The following is an 18,922-nucleotide window of genomic DNA, read 5'->3' as shown; positions in this document are numbered from 1 at the left end:
ATTTGAAAGTACGCAGCCCTCTGAAGTATTTTTAGCTTTCACAAATGGGCACCTTATTCAGAAAAATTGCGTAAAAAGGCTCAGAGTCGCTGGCACTGCTTGGTACAATGACAATGACAGGTTAAAAAGACTTGTCTCATATTAAATATTACATATTTATGAATATGCAGGCAGTGTGTGATTCATTGCATCAGTATGAGTGTACATTCTTATGTGGCATATGTTTCTATTCAGAGTATAGCTCTTTGCAGATAGTGTCAAAGAGGGTTTGGTAATGGTTGCTATTGAGAGCCCATTGTGTTTCATATTATCTGCCTCAGAGCACACACCGACACACATTTATCTCCACAATGAAACAAACACACACATACTGTACTATGGTGTAGGCACATAGACACAGTCTTTTGTTTGACTGAGGAAAAATGGTATCAACTTGCATTCTTCCAGGGGAATCTGGGCAGGGCTGGGAGGGTTGCTTAATGATACAATCACTAATTACCTGTTAAAAAAAATTAGTCAGTAACCTAATTTAAGTATCACATATATACAAGTGCTGAATAATCGTAATTTCTACTATATGTCACTGTAATCTTTTTTTAATAACTGTGATGGATTATAGTTACCTTTTTGTGTATCTCAATTACATAACTCGTTATATATTTTAACATATCATTATAACACATCCATTTAATGGTTTGCCATGGGGGACTGAATTTCATTTTTTTGCAATGAAATTACACGAGAAAGTGAAAATTGCAAAAATAGTTCAGTGAGAATAAAATTGTTTGGTGACACATGGCATAACATTTTGCACAAGGCTTGCTACGATTGGTGAAACTATTGGGAAATTACAATGACAAAATTGCAAGGTTGCTCAGAATTCTCAGAGATTGGTTGAATTTGCGTTAACTGTTGTAATCGCAACAATACAACTTCCTGGAGGGACTGTCTAGTCAGTATTTGGGGCAGCAGGACGGCGTTTGTGGGATTGAGTCAAAATAAATTACAGTGTGTGTATTCATGGTAATCAAGGGACATGTCACCCAGGGCAACAGTGTGGCTCATTCATGTGTTTTTAATAGCTTTTAGACAACAATGGAGCTCTGTGGCACTGAGGAAGAAGATATATCAGGTTTTGATACACACTGTACTTGTTAGTACATACATTTATGCTTGGTTTTGGGTTGTTTGTTTGTTGATAATAAGAAAAATATAGAATATCACCAGACTTATCCTTTAAAGGACTAGTGTGTAGTGTCTAGTGGTGCAACTAACTGAATACTGCTCAGCCTTACAAGCATCTAGGAGAAACTATGGTGGTTGTGAACGTCTTCCATAGAGGAGGCCCCACTCCCTCTGTAGATAAAAACAGCTCATTCTAAGATAACAAAATCACAACGATTCTTATATTCAGTTGAATATTATATTCCATTTCTGACAATAGAATGTTACTGAATGTTACACACCGGAGTGTTAACACCCTGGATCCTTACAATTACCTAGTATGTACTCTTAACCAGAACACGCATACCATTTAGTTACCTCAAGTTAACCTCAACTGCAACCACAGAAATAGTCAAAAATGCCTTGATGACCATCACAACCCTAACTGTCTTCACAAGAATAGCTGACTCTCAAGAGCCAGCTCTCACAAGTACGACTTAGCTAGACTCAAACACATGGGCCACACACACATCCATATGCACACCGCAGGCTGTCAGAGACTGTCAATACCGAGAGCGTCTCGTCCTTCAGCACTCGCACTCCAAACAATAACATCTGAATAATGATTTTTCACTCAACACAAAGACGGGCTTAGGTCAACACAGATGAAAAAGTAAGCCAAACACAGGCACACTTCACACCAGCTCTTCACTAATTCAGCACCAAACTGAATTCCAAACTTTTGACTGAAGGAATGCCCGACCTTACGCTCTTCAAACTCCCTGCCGAAGCACCAAACGCACTGCTGACCCTCTTGTGTTTCCACATTGTCAATGGTGCTGCTTTTTTATACTTTAAGTATCATTACTCATATTCAGTTACCATGGTGACACTTGAGGAGGTGTTTCTGCCCTTGCCACTGAAAAAAAGATAGGTAATTGGTAGTCTCCCTTTGTTTCCGTGGCAACAATAACTAAGCCCGACCATTCGCTCCTTTTTTCATTTTCTTTCCCTCCTTTCTCCTCCCTCCCTGGTGTTTATTGTGAAGGTGAACGTGGACCTTTCGTCCCTGTTGGACAGCGAAGACAAGAAGTCCAAGAACAAGAGGGGGGTCCTGCCCAAACACGCCACCAACATCATGCGCTCTTGGCTCTTTCAGCATCTCATGGTGAGGCAGAGGAAGGAGGTCTAGAGTGCACATTCATCTGAAAATGGAGATTGGGGAATAAACTGGTTGAGTGGAGGTTTAGTGAATGGTCAGAGAGTAGGAAAGTTCAGTGTTTAGAGGTTTCACCTGTTGGTTTTAACACGTCAAACACAATGAATTCTTTCTTCTTTCAGCACCCATACCCAACAGAAGACGAGAAGAGGCAGATTGCAGCACAAACAAATCTAACCCTTTTACAGGTGAACAACTGGTAAGATGCTGTCCCCGTGTGTACATGTAGACAGGACGACACCACTTCATATTACTGTAGTGGAAATGTGACTGGAAGCTTTGCTTACTTTGAGCTTGGAGCTCCTGTGCACTTTGCTGACACTGTGGCGCCATCTCGTGGTTGTATACATTAAGTACACCTGAGGCCAAATTAAACCGATTTGTTGAGCTCACATTGTGCATTCACACTTCCCAACATTTCTCCTCCTGATCTGTCCAATTACAAACTATTTTACCCCCTTTCAATAATACTGATAATCTATAACAGTAACTCTGTAGTCTTACAGGTAGTGTAGGTTTTCTAAAATCACGGATATCTCTATCCCCCTTCCTCAGCCTGTGTCCCTTTCTCATTCTCACAGGTTCATCAACGCTCGCCGGCGCATCCTCCAGCCTATGTTGGATGCCAGTAACCCAGACCCGGCACCTAAAGCCAAGAAGATGAAGTCCCAGCACCGTCCAACTCAGCGCTTCTGGCCCGACTCCATTGTGGCTGGAGTCCTGCAGACACACAGATCTCAAACAGGAAACAACTCAGACAGTACGCCAGCACTAACATTTCCTGAAAAATTAAAAACACAAACACATACCACATAGCTTTTTTTCAACAGTTCCGAAATTGTACTTGTTATTTAAAATACATACAAGATCCCCTCCAGACATGTAATCAGACATATACAGATAGTCTGCTTGGAACAATTATGTGTGTCTGATATGTTCTTGCTGCTAAAACAATTCCAAATTCAAATCCTTAAAAAAATAATCTACTCTACACTGGATGTGCACTGGTGGCTTCAAGTTTCTACATCACACTGTACAAGTTGCATACTGGAGCAGGACTGACTTCCTAACTATTTGTGATGTCACAAATCATGCTGGTAGGCCCCGCCCCTTAAAATCAGATTTTCAATGAGCACAGATTTTTGACTGGAGGGGGACTAAAAATGTTGTCCTGTGTGTTCCAATCTTAACCACTAGGTGCCACTATTGACTCTCTTATTTGATTGATCTGAGATGTGAAGGCAAAAACAAAGACTCAAATTGAAAGTTGCATCTGTTTAAAACTAGTCCAACTCTCTTGAGAATAGGCCCTTTTACAGCATATAATGACACGATTTAAGTTTCGGTCAATTTAGTGTAGCAGAGCCTTTCCAGCTAGTCAATATGCACAATAGCAGCCATCAGTATCATTGGTAACACCTATGTTTACCCTACTATTTCATGTTACTGCTGTGAAAATGGTCTAATTGGGCAACAATAATACAAAGGGAAATGTGTGCTTTTTCATGTCAGGTCCCATTTTAGTCCGAGATGTTTGTCCCTGTATTGAGATATTCTTCAGTATAGATTTCATTCTAGAGCTAATACATACCTCGGTTGTCTGAAAGCAGACTAAATACTTTCTAAATACTACATAAATACTGTCCAGATGAATGCAGATGTCTGAATTTTTGCTAGAATGTTCCATTTATAGTTTTTCTGCTCTGTTTCCCTGCCTCCCCTCAGACCCACTGAGCATGGACAGCCTCCAGTCGCTGTCGTCGGACTCAGCCACCCTGGCCATGCAGCAAGCCATGCTGGGAGCGGACGACTCCATGGACGGCACCGAGGAGGAGGACGAGGAGGAGGAGGAGGAAGAAGAGGAGGAAGGAATGGAAGAGGAAGAGGAGGAGGAGGACGGGGAGGAGGAAAATGACAGGGGGAGGCAAATGTCCAGCATAGGAGGAGGGGGGAGGAGAGATCTGAGCATGGAGCACAGAGAGGAACTGGAGTAGTGGAATAGAAGAGTATGAACTTTGACCTCAGTTGTCCCCCTCAGTCCGGCTATATTCAAACTCAACTAGGACGACTCAAATGCTAAGTGACTCTTGAGAGCATTTAAGGGCGTATTTCTCCAAATTCATCAGAGACTCTTGTGCAGAGCCACCATGGAGTCTAATTGGACACACCATGATCATGATTATAGAGGATGAATAATAGTTTACTGATGAATATGTGTTGTTTCATTTGACTATAGTATGTTTTCATGCAGTGAGCTCTTGAAATATTTGGATAGTAGCACATTTTACATCTTTACTCTTCAGCCTGTTATCTGTGGGAGGAAATGGCACAGGAACTAAAAGGTTGAAAAGATGACTGCCGGTTTTAAATTGAGTACTGTTAGAGCGACAGAAACAAGGTAGGTGATTATGTCCGGTGCTTTCAGAGAGCCGTGACATTTTCAAGCTGTTTTGAATTCAGGTTAAAGTGAAGTGAAAAAGGAAATGCTAGACGGGACAATGAGGAGTGTTGAGTTGTTGCACAAGGATCCAAAAAATCTTTGCACAGTGAAAAGTTTTGACTTGTGAAAAACAACTACTTAAAGGTTATATATACGGTATCCACTTGCCACTTGGTGTTGCACTAGAGCACCAGCATCTCAAACCAAAACAATGGGACGGAAACAAAATAAAACTTTTCACAGTCTTTCCAACAATCACCAACTCTGGTCTGTCAAATTAAACCTCAACTCACTGAGTCAGATGTGAAAATATTCTTGATATCATAATATACCTTGCCATACTCCATGCTAATTTTACCTCTCAGAATATCCGTAATGTATAACATTGTTACTCCATTCAAAGGGCTTGTTTTGGCCACTGACAGACTCAGATTGTTATTCTATCTGACAACACTAAGGAAAGGGTCCCTACAGAAATGTTACATTTTCTTTAACCAGAAACAACCGTAATTCTGCTGTCGCTCACTACCAGACTCCATACAAAAATACGCTAACTGTTTTTACTAAAAAAAATAAAAACAAAAAAAATGTCACCAAAAACATCTTTGTTAGTCTTACCACTCTTCCAACAATCACCAACTCTGGTTTGATTCTGGTTTAAATCCTTAATTCACCAATGTAGATGATAAAAGCAGTTTCAGTCACTCTCCTCAGCTGCACAGGGAGCAGACCGGCTATGGAAACAAAGCACAGAGAGCGGAGGGAGTAGTGTAACGACATTGTCAGCTCAGGACACAATGACTCCACTATAACTTTACATAGCAAATTGTTGTTGTTTGCTATATTAATGTTTCTCTATATATAACCTTTAATTGAATGTAATCTGTCCAAATATTTTGGCAGCAAGAAATGAGTTACGAAAAGGGGCTATAGGTTTTTTTTAACTGTTCGTTTCATGTGACTCAAAGTAGGTCTCACTTTTCAACTGACAAGTCTGCACTTTAACTTTACAGTTAATGTGTCATTTCACTTCCTAAAATAAGAGTGAGGAGTCAAAGGGGGAAAAAAAGGGTGTGATGCTGTCCAAATATCTGCAGAAGTGACTGTTTATGTTGGCTTCTACTGCTGGGACATCATTCACGCCTTTTTAAATGACTCATAGGTTCTCAGGTCGAACAACACTCGGCATGTCTCTTCCTCATGAGTGCAACACTTGACTCATTGCTGCAGCAAACCTTTTTCGAGCATGACTTTTGAAACATGTTTTTTTCTTATCCCATAAGCAAAAAAAAAAAAAAACTGTAGGAAACCAGTGTATACAGACTGCACATATAGTATGTATATTAGATTTTTCATATGTTTGCATTCTAGTGTTGAAAGTTTGCATATTTATTCAATTTTTATTTTGTGTGGCCTCAGAGAGTAGCTTAAAGAACAACCTGACAATAACAGTTGCTTCTGCATATACTGTAGATTTGGCAAACTTTCTGAATAAGGCTAGTGTATCAGCTGGTGGCCATGCACATACTTGACTTCAGCCGACAACTCTTAGAAAATTGCTTGTGTATTTTTGTGACCTTGGGGGATTCTGTCACAAACAAGAGCATGGCAAGCACTGCCAAAACTGTCTTGCCCACGTTAAGAGAGAAATCACACCGAGGACACACGGCCGATGACTTTGGAGTCCCAAAGTGACAGAGCCAATGTCGTTTACTGATAAACTTTTTCAAGGAAGAGGACAATTTTGAAGAAAATGAGAAAGAGAGAATAAAAAAACTCAGCAGTTAAGGTCTCTTTCAATTTTATGTGAAGGATTTTGAAGAAACTGTGAAACAATTTCAGCTCTCTGTTTTGTACTAAAACACGCAAATGGAGTCGCTCGTTTCTAATGTGAAGATGTCTAGCAAAAGAAAAACAACCATGTTATATTGAATGTTCTGATTGTTCATCGTGAAGTTTGTTGCTCATTAATATTCTTTTCTCAATTGCTTTTTTTAATGGATCTTCCAGAGCAAGTGACAGAAAATAGGGAATATTTCTATTTCATTTGTACACTTTGTTGTCATAATCTATTGTGTTTCAATAGACCAATTTTAATAATTAAAACATGTAAAGGTGATTTTGATTTGAATTTTGATTTTGACTTTTGTGATGTGAAAGTTCTATATCATGTTTACACTGTGCAAACACATCCAGGCACAGGACGTAGTTTTGATTCATGAGAATATTTAGAGCACTAAACAAAAAGAAAAAAAACACTAGGCAGTTAACATGATCTTTGTTCCCTGATACACATAAAGAGCAAGACGTCTGTGTGTGTGAACCCTCTCAGGCCCTGCTTCATTTTGACGTATTTACAGATTACAGAGTTAGCGGTCTAAATATTGGTTTAACATCCCTCGTTTTCCTGTCACCCACTGCTTACTGCTCTAGCCTGTGATTTAACTCGCAGGGAGATGCCCACCCAAACGCTCGCCCACCTTTTCAGCCAGCTACCATAAAAGAACCCAACAGGGCGCTCGACCGCGGGGTTTCAACTTCTGAAATGTGGATTCTACTCCCGGGGAGTAGACGGTAATCACTCCTGTGGGAGTTTTGCTGCACAAGATACATTGTATTGTTTTCACACCAGCTTGTACGCTTGTGTCTAATTGCATACTTGCATTGTTTTTCTGACCCTCTTTAAAAAAGGTCCATCTTTTTGCAGCAGCACTTATTAAATATCTGTTATTGTCTACCTCTGCTAACTTTCTCCTCCTTCAGCCACATTTTCTGGTAGGAGGAATTTTAATTGCAGAGGCCGTATAGGGGGTGTTTCCAGACATTTTTTTGACTGGGGGGCCACAAGTGGGGCATTGACTGATGCAGGGGTGGCATGAAGTATGTGTCTCAGCTTTCCATTGATTTCCAATTTATTCAATTCCAATACTGTTTTTGGACCCCAGTTTGCGGACATATTCAAATACACTGGACTAAAATAATGAAAATATTTATACCACATGCAAAAAATGGCGTGTTTTTTGCCCAAAACTGCATGGGATTAGCATAAAGTGGGCATGTCTGCGAAGGGGAGAGGGAACCCATTTTCATTCAGATATCTCGGTCAGAGTCAGAGGTCAAGGGATTCCTTCAAAAACATTTAGCCTAACTTTGGAGCGTTATTTAGCTCCCTTCCCAAAATGGTAGCACAGCATGGTTGGTACCAATGGATGCATTATGTCATCTAGTTTTATATGATACCACTATCTTTCAAACAAAGATCACTACAACAACAAAGACAGTGTGGAGTGGAACAGGTAAGGATAATGGGGTGGCACTTGGGGTAGCCAATCAGTCCTACCCTCTGGAAACGCCCCTAGCTGGGGGTAGGCAACATGTGATGAGGTTATATTTATAACCACAAGGTAGCAAAAGCTTTCATATGTGGGAGAAAAATCACTCAAATGATCTAATAAAAAGCTTGCATGAGAACATTCTGCTATTATTCCACAAACGACTTTGTGTTCTGGTCAAAGGAGCAGAGTAGGCAGTGGCCCAGTCTGAGCAGTAAGAGCACCAAGTGGGATAAAATTTAAACGTAATAATCTATCTCATACTGTAGCTACAAGGGGTGATTTCATTTATCATGGGATGGCATTAGCCACTGCAGCACAACGGGTAATAAATCATTTACTAGTGTATTTTGTTATTAATAAAGAGTCAGGTTGTTGCTGTATACAGTGGTTCACTTCAGGCCAGCAGGGTTCAATGTTCAGTGAATTTAATACTTAAAGATCCCGTCCTGTGCAAAGTTTGCCACTAAAGAGGTGTTTTCACATTCCTCTACTGAAGGGGGAGCTGTCTGCACACTTCCCTAAAATCTGAGCTAGATTATGTAACAATTCAAATAAAGCCAATCACCAGCAAAGAAACCTGAAACCTCCAGTGCAGAGCGTACTGTCAGTGCCATAGACATATAAAAGATGGACGATGTGTCTCCACTTCCTCCCACTGTATAAAAATCAAAAACCAAAAGCTGCTATCTTGCGCAGATGACATCATTCAGAGCCAGAGTCTGTGCAGTAGCGATCGGGGTTGGCGCCATGGTATAGAAGTCCTGCCCATATGCCCGGCTGACTCAATCGCGAGCAGGGCTCAGCTGTCAATCATGACCACAGCCTCCTTTTTATAGCTTCTAATAACTTATTAAAACCAGACTGATCAAAAAAAACACTTAAGACAGAAACCATCTTTAGGAAAAATGTATTATTGTTTATTTTCATTTTTTAGTTTGGCTTATCTGCTAACATGGAGGCGGCAGGATTTATGACCTATACTGCAGTCAGCCACCAGAGGGCGCTCAAGATGTTTCGAGCTATTATGTTGTCCATCTTTATATATGTTGATGGTCAGTACAGAGAGCATTAGCACTAGCATAGTGAAAGTTTTGACAACTACCACAGTGTGCAACCGGACCCTGGAGCTTCCTTCCTCTATCTACTATGTAATAACAATGTGAACACACTGTAACATTGTAGCCATCGACAGTATATATAATGGACAGAGCTTCCAGGTCTGTAAAGTGAAGCTAACTCAAAGTGTCTTAAAACCTGCATTCTATGTAAAGGCCAACAGGGGGAGCTCCATTGGCTGCAATAAAATACTGATGCCATTCACTCTAATGGAGAAATGAGCTGACTTCTCTCTTGATTTATTAGCTCAGTAAAAAGTTATTTAATGACTTCATGGTCTCAATCTCTAGTTTCAGTCTTCTTCCATACAGCATGATGTTCATTTAGTAAATGATGGTCCCATTTAGAGTAAAATAGATGATAAAGCAGGGTATGATTTAGGGCGGGGCTACCTTGTGAATGACAGGTCACTCTCAGTGAGTCCGTCCAGCTCAACGCACCAAACTCAGATCAAACTGTCAAACTAGGCCGTGCTGATCTAATATGAATCAAGATTCTGTTACTGTGTTAACTATTTTTCACTTTAAATCATTTCAGAAACATATTTTAGTCTACTGTTTAGCTGTAGGCAAGCTGCCATTGTTTCCTGCTACGGACGAGTCGAAAATGCGCAGCCAATAAGCCAAGATCAACTGTAAAAGAAGAAGACAAGAATGTAAAAGATGGGTTATAGGTTTTAATACCCCAGGGCAGGTTTATTATAGGGCTTGACACAAAACTATTGTCACTGTTAATAGTATAGAAATAGAAATTAAAAGAACAGATAAAATCAGTAACACATATAAAACAGTTAAGGAAAGGCCACACCGTAAAAATGAGTCTTGAGAGACAAATTAAAAGAGGGCAGAGAATTTTCTGAGTTCGGCTCTTCCAAAGAGTTGGAGCCCTCAGGGCAAAAGCCCTGTCACCTTTGGTCTTCAGCCTCGACCTGGGGAATAGCTAACACCATCACTCGGTGTTGGATAAACCTTCAAATCAATCAATCACCCAAACTGGACTTACACAAGAATACTTGTACCTGAAAAAACATTCCCTTACCAGAACTGCTTTCAGTGTCCTCAGTCTCACCTAAACAACAAAATAAATAACCCTGTTACAAAAACAATACCAGTGTTTTCTGATCCGGCTCTATGAATGAAGCCGCAATAATCAATACAGTTTTTTTTTAATTAACAAGGGAATAAGGCAATGAGGAAATGACTTGTATGTGAAAGGAGTCGCTCTAATGACAAACAGAAATATCACGTGACTGTGCAGACGCTCTGCTTTACAGAGCATTTTACCATCTTTCAGCTCAATATTTTGGTTTTATGGTCTGAAACTGTACTGCTTTGGTTCGCTCTCAACATCAAATTTCCAGCCACAGCAGGCAGGTGTTTTCAACAGAGAGTTGGTAGAGACCACATCTCATATTAGCATCAGCAGAACTTTAAAATCACTTTTTACACACAACTATGGCCCTGGATTTTGTCCCTCATCATGTACAGTACTTTTGAATCAGGTTAGAAAGGGATGGCTTCACAACAATGTAAAACCTAACAACATATCCTTAAAATAAGTTATTTAACATAACACATAAAACTGAATATTCCAATAAATGTACAGTATTTCGAGAAATGGTGATATAATCCTAGTTTCTTCCATTGACTAATTTCTTTAAGATGTAAGATCATTACATAAATGTAAGCCCCACTGACCATGGTCAGTGCTATAATGCAGTATAGTGTAGGAATATAGGATACATTTTTGTTTTATTTCAGTTTATAAATCATCATATGCTTCCAAATAATTCTTATTGGTCCCCCAATTTTCCCTTAATTGGAAGGTTGTGGGTTCGATCCCCGGCTCCTGGTGTCACATGTCAAAGTATCCTTGAGCAAGATACTGAACCCCAAATTGCTCCTGATACTGTGTGTCGGTGTGTGAATGTGTATGAATGTTAGTTTCTGTTCGAGGGACTTTGCCATCATCTGAGTGAATGTGTGTGAAAGGGTGAGTGTGGCACGTAGTGTAAAAGTGCTTTGAGTGGTCAAAAGACTACAAAGGCGCTGTACAAGTACAAGTAGGCTATTGTTAATTTAATTACAGCAGTAACAATTAAATTTTTTCATGCTTGAATTGTTTGAGTTAATAAACTTACAGTTTAAGGTAATTGGTTTGAGTTTGAGTTGAACTAACTCATCAGGTTTTACAGGAGGAATTATAACAGCAATTAAAAGCTGTTTGCGAACCTGTGACTACTGTTTTCTAAAAGATTAAGAAAAAATGTGAACCTCACCTTTAAGTATTTTAACAGATGAGCAATTTCCCGGTGAAAACTGTTTTAGAGACCCCATTCTACAAGCCACACTGTAAACCCTGATGAGTTAGTTTAACAACTGAAGAAACTGATTTCTTTAAAGATTTATTAACTCCAATAGTATGAAAAAACATTTGTTTTGAGAACAAGCAACTAATTTCTTGTTAAGGTAAGGTAAATTAAACTAGTAAGTATATTACACTCATATGCAGCATTTGTCCAAACTTATTTCAAGTGTGTTAACATAATTTAGCTGAATTAGGTTAAACTAGTCACTTATTACCTGTCAAAGCAGCTGATGCATAATAAAAAAAACAATTTAAAATTAATCAATTATCAGTGGTAGCCAATTAATCTTTTTTTGCAATGACATATAGTCAACTTTAAGAAAACTAGTCAATGGAACAAGCTGGAATTATATCACCAATACTTAAAATACTGCACATTTTAAGTGTACTCAAAACAACTGAGTTCCTTCAACAATTCATTTTTGAGTTGGGTTTAATTCATGAGATTGAGTAACTCACTTGTTAGGATTTACAGTGCATCTGTTACAGTGAATCTGCTAGACAAATCTGATGACATACTGTGGCTCTCCTTGATTTATAAGCACAAACTTTACACAGATAAATATAATACCATAATCATTTGTTTCATTTGTGTTCTGCATGTTTTCAGATTTATATTGGCGTTCCCACCATCCAAAGAATTCCTGTATTTCAGATTCACTCAATAAAAACACACTGTTTTTCTCTCAAACACATGTACTGCAAAGGTCAGAAACATGGTCATTCCTGTTGCATGGTACAGTATATCTCAGCTAGCAGTAGCTCTGAGGCTGAAGTGCAGTAAAAATAGTCTCAGAATAACAGAGGCTGAAAAAGCCACTGGCGATGGTTCACTTGTTTGAAGTGGGCCACAGCCACCGTGCCTCAGAATGAAGACAGACCAGATAAACACACCCATATATATATATATACACACACACACACACACAACTGCATGGCGCAGTGTTGGGTACCAGAGGTCTGCTGCAGTCAGTGCCATCTGGACACCTACATTCTCCCAGATGTCCTCCCTGTAATTAGAGCCAGACCCGGCTTGGCCTGGTCCAGCCCAGATCCACCCTCTCATTTGCAGAGGCCCTCCCTGAATACTTAAAGAGCTTTCCAACAATGTGCAGGCCTTTAGAGGAACTCTTTGGCTCTGCAAACATATTTTCTAATAGTATCACCGAAGAAAGCTGGAACACTTAAGGTAAGCTGGTTATAGCTTTCGTCATATGCCGAGCAAATGTTGTTGAGGAATTGCATTTCTGCATTGAATTTCCTACTAATTGTAATAAATGTAATAAATCCACTACTCTAGATGTTTTGTTTTGTTACCGTATTCTTATTATCTAGTCACATCTAGTGGAGAATGACAGAGAAGATAAGATAGAGGGAAGCAGGCAGTGACATATGGCAAAAGCCATGAGTCTGATTTGCACTTGCAGCACCGAGAGCACTCGGTATCTTCCTTTCCTTCTTGACTGTGTCATAAAAAATAACCCTTTTTCTTATCACCGGGTAGGTGCTCAAAATGTCCATCGCCCAGGCGGCGGCCAAGGCCATGCTATCTGATGCCCTGCTGCAGGATGGCTCCGGGATAAACCGGATCAACCACCTGGAGCTCGAGCTTCCTCTGGACAAGGTCATCAAATTTGTGTCCGTCGGCCTTCCGCTAATGTTGGTGTGCATGGCCTTCGCCCGCGAGATCTCCCTGGGTGAGCCACTCTCTGTCTCTATTTTTTGCTTTTAACCATGTTAGGACATTTGTTTTGTATTCCACTAGCTTTTGCCCCCAATTATACCCTATATTCCTGAGTGCTCATTTTTTATTTGCGGTTGTGTTTTGGCTTTGTGGTCTCCCTGTGTTTCAGTTTGTGTCCTCTGTAAAGTCATCGTGTACCGTTTGTCCTTGAATTGCTTATTATTTACTTGCTTAACTGCATTTAGTTGAACTTGTGATAAGAAAGAATATCATACATACTAATATAAAGATACTTGTTATTCCTGTGGCCTGTGGTTTTTAAGTCAAAGTTAACACAAGGGTGTAGACAAAAAAAAGAAATGACCCAAATGTGTTTTTTTTAGAGCTGGATTAAAAGTCCATGACAAGTGAGCATGTCTGGGCTCTTTCCCAGCAGGCTTTTATCCTTGCACTCAGAAACATGTCCTCATGCTTTACAGGTCCTACTTGAGGAAATATTAAAAGCAATAACAATAAGAGCTATAATTACACGGCACTTTCCTTAACAGAAGTAGGGTGCTGTGAAGCAGGAGGGAGAAAACACTAAAACAAAACCTATCATAAGAGGAAGACCTTAACTGTCGACTCCATTAAGACCTCCTGAGTATAACTGTAGCAATAATGATACGACAACACAAAATTACAGAAAACAAAATCACAATAGGCTCCAACTCTATTCATTAGTTTATTGAATGCCAGAAGTGTTTGCAGCGGTCACAACCCCCATCTAGGGTCGACAAAGCTTGAGGCCTTCTTGATTTTAATGGGTGTAAGAAAACTTTGAAAATATACACAGTAGGCCTATATCCCAGCATTTTGTTCATTTCTGTGAAGACAACCAAGTCAAATTGTTATTTTTAAAGCTTTTTATTATTATTATTAAAGACTGAAACTTTGAAGAGCTGAACACAAGCTATATTCATAGAGCCTTCACTGCCTGCTTTCATAGCCTTGTCCTGCATTAGAAAAGTACATTAAAAAAACCAAAATACTAATAGAACAATAAGAAGAAAACTCAGAATTTTTCAAAAAAGAAGCCTACATATGATTTTTGAACAATTAAATAATAATAAAAAATCTACAGAGGATTGTATTTAAAGTTCCTAAAAAATGTTCACAGGAAATAATCTGCTTAAAACTCGTTTTACACAAATATCCTGCAGTTATTGTTCTACTGTTTGGGTTCATTGTACAGTTTATCAGCTTTTCTCGACTGTTATTGTTATACATTGAATATAATATGAAATATCCATAAAATATGTCACTTAGTCAGAAGAAAGAATAAGGTTGGGAACCAGTGTTCCAGAGGGAAAAACGCGGGTTTGGAATCCAATCTGGTGGTTTTGAATGAAACATGCCCACAACCTGTCTGCCCACGGTCATTCAAAGAACATAAAAAGCCCAGCTGACAATCCAAAGTATACGTGGCAAGTCTACAGCACAAGTCTATTGCTGAGGAGGCTGACTCCCTTGACTTTGAACTAAATGTCGTCTCTTCAGAGCTGGTCTGCAATCAGCCTGGTGCTCCTGATGCTAATTGCCATGGGGGATGATTGAGAGCAGCGTTCACTAACACTGGCACGCTGTAATTACAAGGCGAAGTTCTTCTGTGGCAGCTCCCCCCTATTTGAGTCAAATGAGAGGATATGTTGATTAACCACAGGGAGGGGAGGGGGGACGCAGAACATGATGCGGTGCTGGGGTACGGGGCTCAACTGATGGATCTTGGCTGCCTATCTGCTGGGTTGTCAGTTTCACAACAGTGCTTGATTGCGCTGCTGTCTGGAGTCGGGTATACTTGCACCTGGACTCTCAGCCAAGAATTCTTGTACGAAGCACAAATATGGGGATGATCTGCCAATGTTAATTGGGGAGTGGGAGTAGGAGATAGGAGCAGTGGCAGAAATGTAGGTTCCCTCACTTTGCCAAATGGCTCACAGGGGTGTGGAGCTGAGGGGGAGAATTTTTTACAAGATTTCATAAGAAGGCACGAGCTGTTGATTTTTATTTAGGGTGACTTGTCGATGCATGTGCCCACACATGCACTCAGAAGGAGGGTGGAAAAATAGATTCCCACAGTAAGCTGCACGAGAACATACTGTGGTGTCAGTTAGTATTATAACTACAGCACTCACCATAAACCGTAAACTTAAGCAACATAGCTCCCATCATTACAGTGTTCAGCAAAATTTCAGATTAAACACTTAGGCTAAAAGCATAAGACCAGTAACATTGTGTTCTCCTGGCTCATTTGGTAACCAAACACAAATATGTACTAATCATATAAAAAATAGGTTCTCACTGATTTGTTTAATTTTAAAGATTACCTCCAAAAAAAATGTATATATATAGTCTGCTTACAACAATATGTTTTGCCAAAAAAATATTATTTCCACATTCAAATCCTTAAAAACTCATCAGCTCCTACTTCCTCATTAAAAGTTCCAGAATCTCTGAATATGCAAATATTGTTAATTTCTACATTTTTCCTGCTGGCAGTCAGTCCTGGAATGACTGCAAAACTATTTGTGACGTCCCAATTTACAATGAACACAGAGAAACTTTCCATTTTCAGCAGATGAATGTGGAAACGTCCTTCTAGTGACAAACTCTGCACACACAGCATTTAAACAGCACACTGTAGGAACAAGAAGAACATTACAGAGTTGCTCCAGCATGATGCCTAGGTGATAGACAGCTTTATAAAACCTTTTAAGAAATTCTAAATTGTCATGCTGTTTCATTATGAAATTGCCAATAATGGATGACGATGAACCAGCAACTGTTTTGCTCACTGCTTAGAATATCTGTCACTATCATTAGTCTCACCCTATAGGCCTTCAAAAAAAATCTATTTTTAATTCAATATCATTACAAGTTGGCTCAAAATACATGTATATTTTTCATGTTGTTTTGAAAAAATACATTACATTTTTTTAGATACATTTTGGCCAATTTGGATATACTGTTTATAAGGACCAGTGTGTAGGATTTAGTGGCATCTTGCAGTGTAGTTGCAGACAGCAACTCCCTTGCTTCATCCTCCCCTTCCAAGCACAAAGGAGAAACTACGGTGGCTGAAAATAGTGCAAAAAGTGCAAAAAATGCGAAAGGCCCTATTTAGTGCCAATGGGGTTTGTCCCTTCTGGGTGACTGAAATATGGCAGTTTAACATGTCCATGGAAGGTGACCCATGGCGTCTGTAAATTAAAAAAAAGTCTATGGTAACAAAAACACAATTCTTATATTCAGGTGATAATACACTAATGAAAACATACCTATAAATATTATATTCCATTTCTGCCAGTAGAGCCTCCAAAATGGTATGGCTAGTGTTGCTAGTTCCATTTTGCTTTCACCTGCAGTATGTGAAATAACATAAATGTTAAAATTAACATGGCTAAATATGAGACCCTAACCAACACAGACAATAGATGTTTGAGTTCGAAACCAGTCTAAAAATATAAACTGTAACCTCCTCTTCCTGTAAATATCTACACAAGGTCACTTTTAAAATGGATAAACTCCATCATAACCTCAGCTGCCATGATTATATTTTAGGTGTCACTGTCAATATGTTAAAATCTGGCTGATTAATTTTACACACACACACACACACACACACACACATACATATATAATTGGACCATGTAATGGCTGCCTATAATGAGGTGGACTGGCATCCTGACAGTAAATTAGAGGCAGTATGTTTCTACTTACAGAAAGCTGGGCAGATGTAGACGCCGCTCGTAAAAAATAGAAGCTCCATGTTTCTGTTGTAGCATTAGGTGGGGCACACCCTTGGTGTGTTCCCTCCCAAGCTCTCTGTTTAAGGGTGGAGCACGATTTGGAAATGACAGATGGGTGTGGAACATGGATTCAAGTGGTTGGACTACGTGTGGTTATATCAAGGTGAACTAAATATAAGGTGGAAGAGCCCAGTTTTGGAATGGAGTCACCCAGGGTTTTTAAATGCAGGGTTGACATTTAGAAACATATGATTTCTTCAGTGAAACTCTGTAGGACTGGAAAGAAAAGGGCACGCAGAAGCTCACATGTAGGTGTCTGGTACTGGACCTCCAGCACTGTGTATGTGTGTGTGAGATATCAAGTGTTTAAAGACTGCTTACAGAAAAATTGATAAAACAGGATAAAATGTGGCTGCAGAAAGCAATTCCCCATATTAGCATACTAATGTTACAGATCAACATTTGTTTATTCTGCAGGGCCTCAGATCAGCTGTTTCCCTCCCAGCAATTTCACCATCAAGCAGGCCAGCTACGTAGACACGTACTGCTGGGACTCTCTCATGCATCATGAGTTTGACAGCAATGGGAACTTTGAGGAGCGCTCACTCTGGGTACACAAAGTAAGTTTAGAGATTCTGATCAAGCTTGCTTAAGGCTATAATATGTAATGTCTGCATTGAATTAGTTGAGTTGTGTACTTACATTAACCCAAATGTTTCCAACAATGTTCAAACTCAGAGAAATCTGTCATTTTATTCAGGTAATGCTGTGTTTCACCGGTCGCCTGTCAATGGCGTCATATCCTCTTTGTGCCTGCGTCAGCGTTGTGGTTGTCTGCCAGAAGCTGTCATATATTGACTATTGATCCAGTTTGAAGCCACATTTTTACCATCCACTGTTTAGATCTTGGTGCTGTTTAACTGTAGATTTGAACCAGATGAAGGATTTTAGTCATCGGACATCTGGATCTTAAGTTATCAGAGAAACAAGCTGAGCTAATGTTAACAGCAGCTCAGCTCGCAGCCCCTCTGAGACGTCCTTTGTCATCTGCTTTAAACTCTTTCCTAACACTTTGTGTTTTCTTTCTCACCCTTTCTCCTCATTGTCTGTCCAGATGTTCCCTTACTCTCTCTTGGCCATGGCAGTGTTGATGTACCTGCCGGCTCTGATCTGGCGCCAGCTCGTCATGCCCTCGCTGGGCTCAGACCTGCTCTTCATAATCGACGAACTGGACAAGTCGTACAACCGCTCGATCCGACTGGCCCAGAGCATTCTGGATATGCGCCAGAACACTAAGAACCCTCTCACATTTCAGGCCGAACTGCAAAGGTGAGAGACCAGTGGCTGTTGGCTTGTAGAAGGAATATTTATTGCTCTTTTTGTAAAAATTTATTTTTGAGTCACCCAGTCTTTTGAGTGTTGATTTGCCCCGAAACTAGAATACACCCTGTTAAATTTAACTTTAATGATTCCTGTAGAACAATTGGGTCATTTGGAGCAGCAACTAAAGAGAGTGAGAAATATTGTTTGGAGCTTACAGGAGTGATCTTATGCTGTCCCTTGATAGACTGGGAAAATGTGGTTTAGGAAAGTAAAGAGCAATGTTTTTCTTTCCCTCAGCAACTAACAGTGAATATCCCCTTAAGCAACACTCCAGCAGTCTCAGTGGAGGGCTGGGTGTTGTGGTGGGCAGATCCTCGAAGCCAAAAGTAGAAGATTGTGGTTGGGTTGGGACTCTCCCAGCTGGGACTGTTTGTAGCTGTATGAACATGAAGCAGAACATGGTTCTGAGTCTCTTCTCCTTGTCCG

The 18,922-nt window shown here is 39.9% G+C and overlaps 1 protein-coding gene across 5 annotated transcripts in view; it reads left to right on the top strand.

Annotated features, from left to right (window-relative positions):
• The window catches only part of pknox2 (pbx/knotted 1 homeobox 2), a 118,163-nt gene that overhangs the window by 97,375 nt on the left and 1,866 nt on the right, over positions 1-18,922 (top strand). For 2 of the 5 annotated variants that reach the window (XM_051401590.1, XM_051401589.1), the window contains exons 9-12: positions 2,213-2,332; positions 2,506-2,582; positions 2,965-3,143; positions 4,109-6,942. In XM_051401590.1, coding sequence (XP_051257550.1) covers positions 2,213-2,332; positions 2,506-2,582; positions 2,965-3,143; positions 4,109-4,377 — 645 coding nt within the window. In that variant the 3' untranslated portion in view covers positions 4,378-6,942. Of the gene's footprint in view, positions 1-2,212; positions 2,333-2,505; positions 2,583-2,964; positions 3,144-4,108; positions 6,943-7,455; positions 7,467-11,310; positions 11,331-12,724; positions 12,831-13,145; positions 13,339-17,590; positions 17,734-18,227; positions 18,443-18,922 lie in introns of those variants that run through there. The other 3 variants (XM_051401593.1, XM_051401592.1, XM_051401594.1) reach the window with 2 other exon arrangements.

Source organism: Dicentrarchus labrax, unplaced genomic scaffold, assembly GCF_905237075.1.
Source record: "Dicentrarchus labrax unplaced genomic scaffold, dlabrax2021, whole genome shotgun sequence".
Taxonomy (NCBI): Eukaryota; Metazoa; Chordata; class Actinopteri; family Moronidae; genus Dicentrarchus; species Dicentrarchus labrax.
Note: the sequence above shows the minus strand (reverse complement) of the source record. Positions and strands in the feature narration are given on the sequence as shown.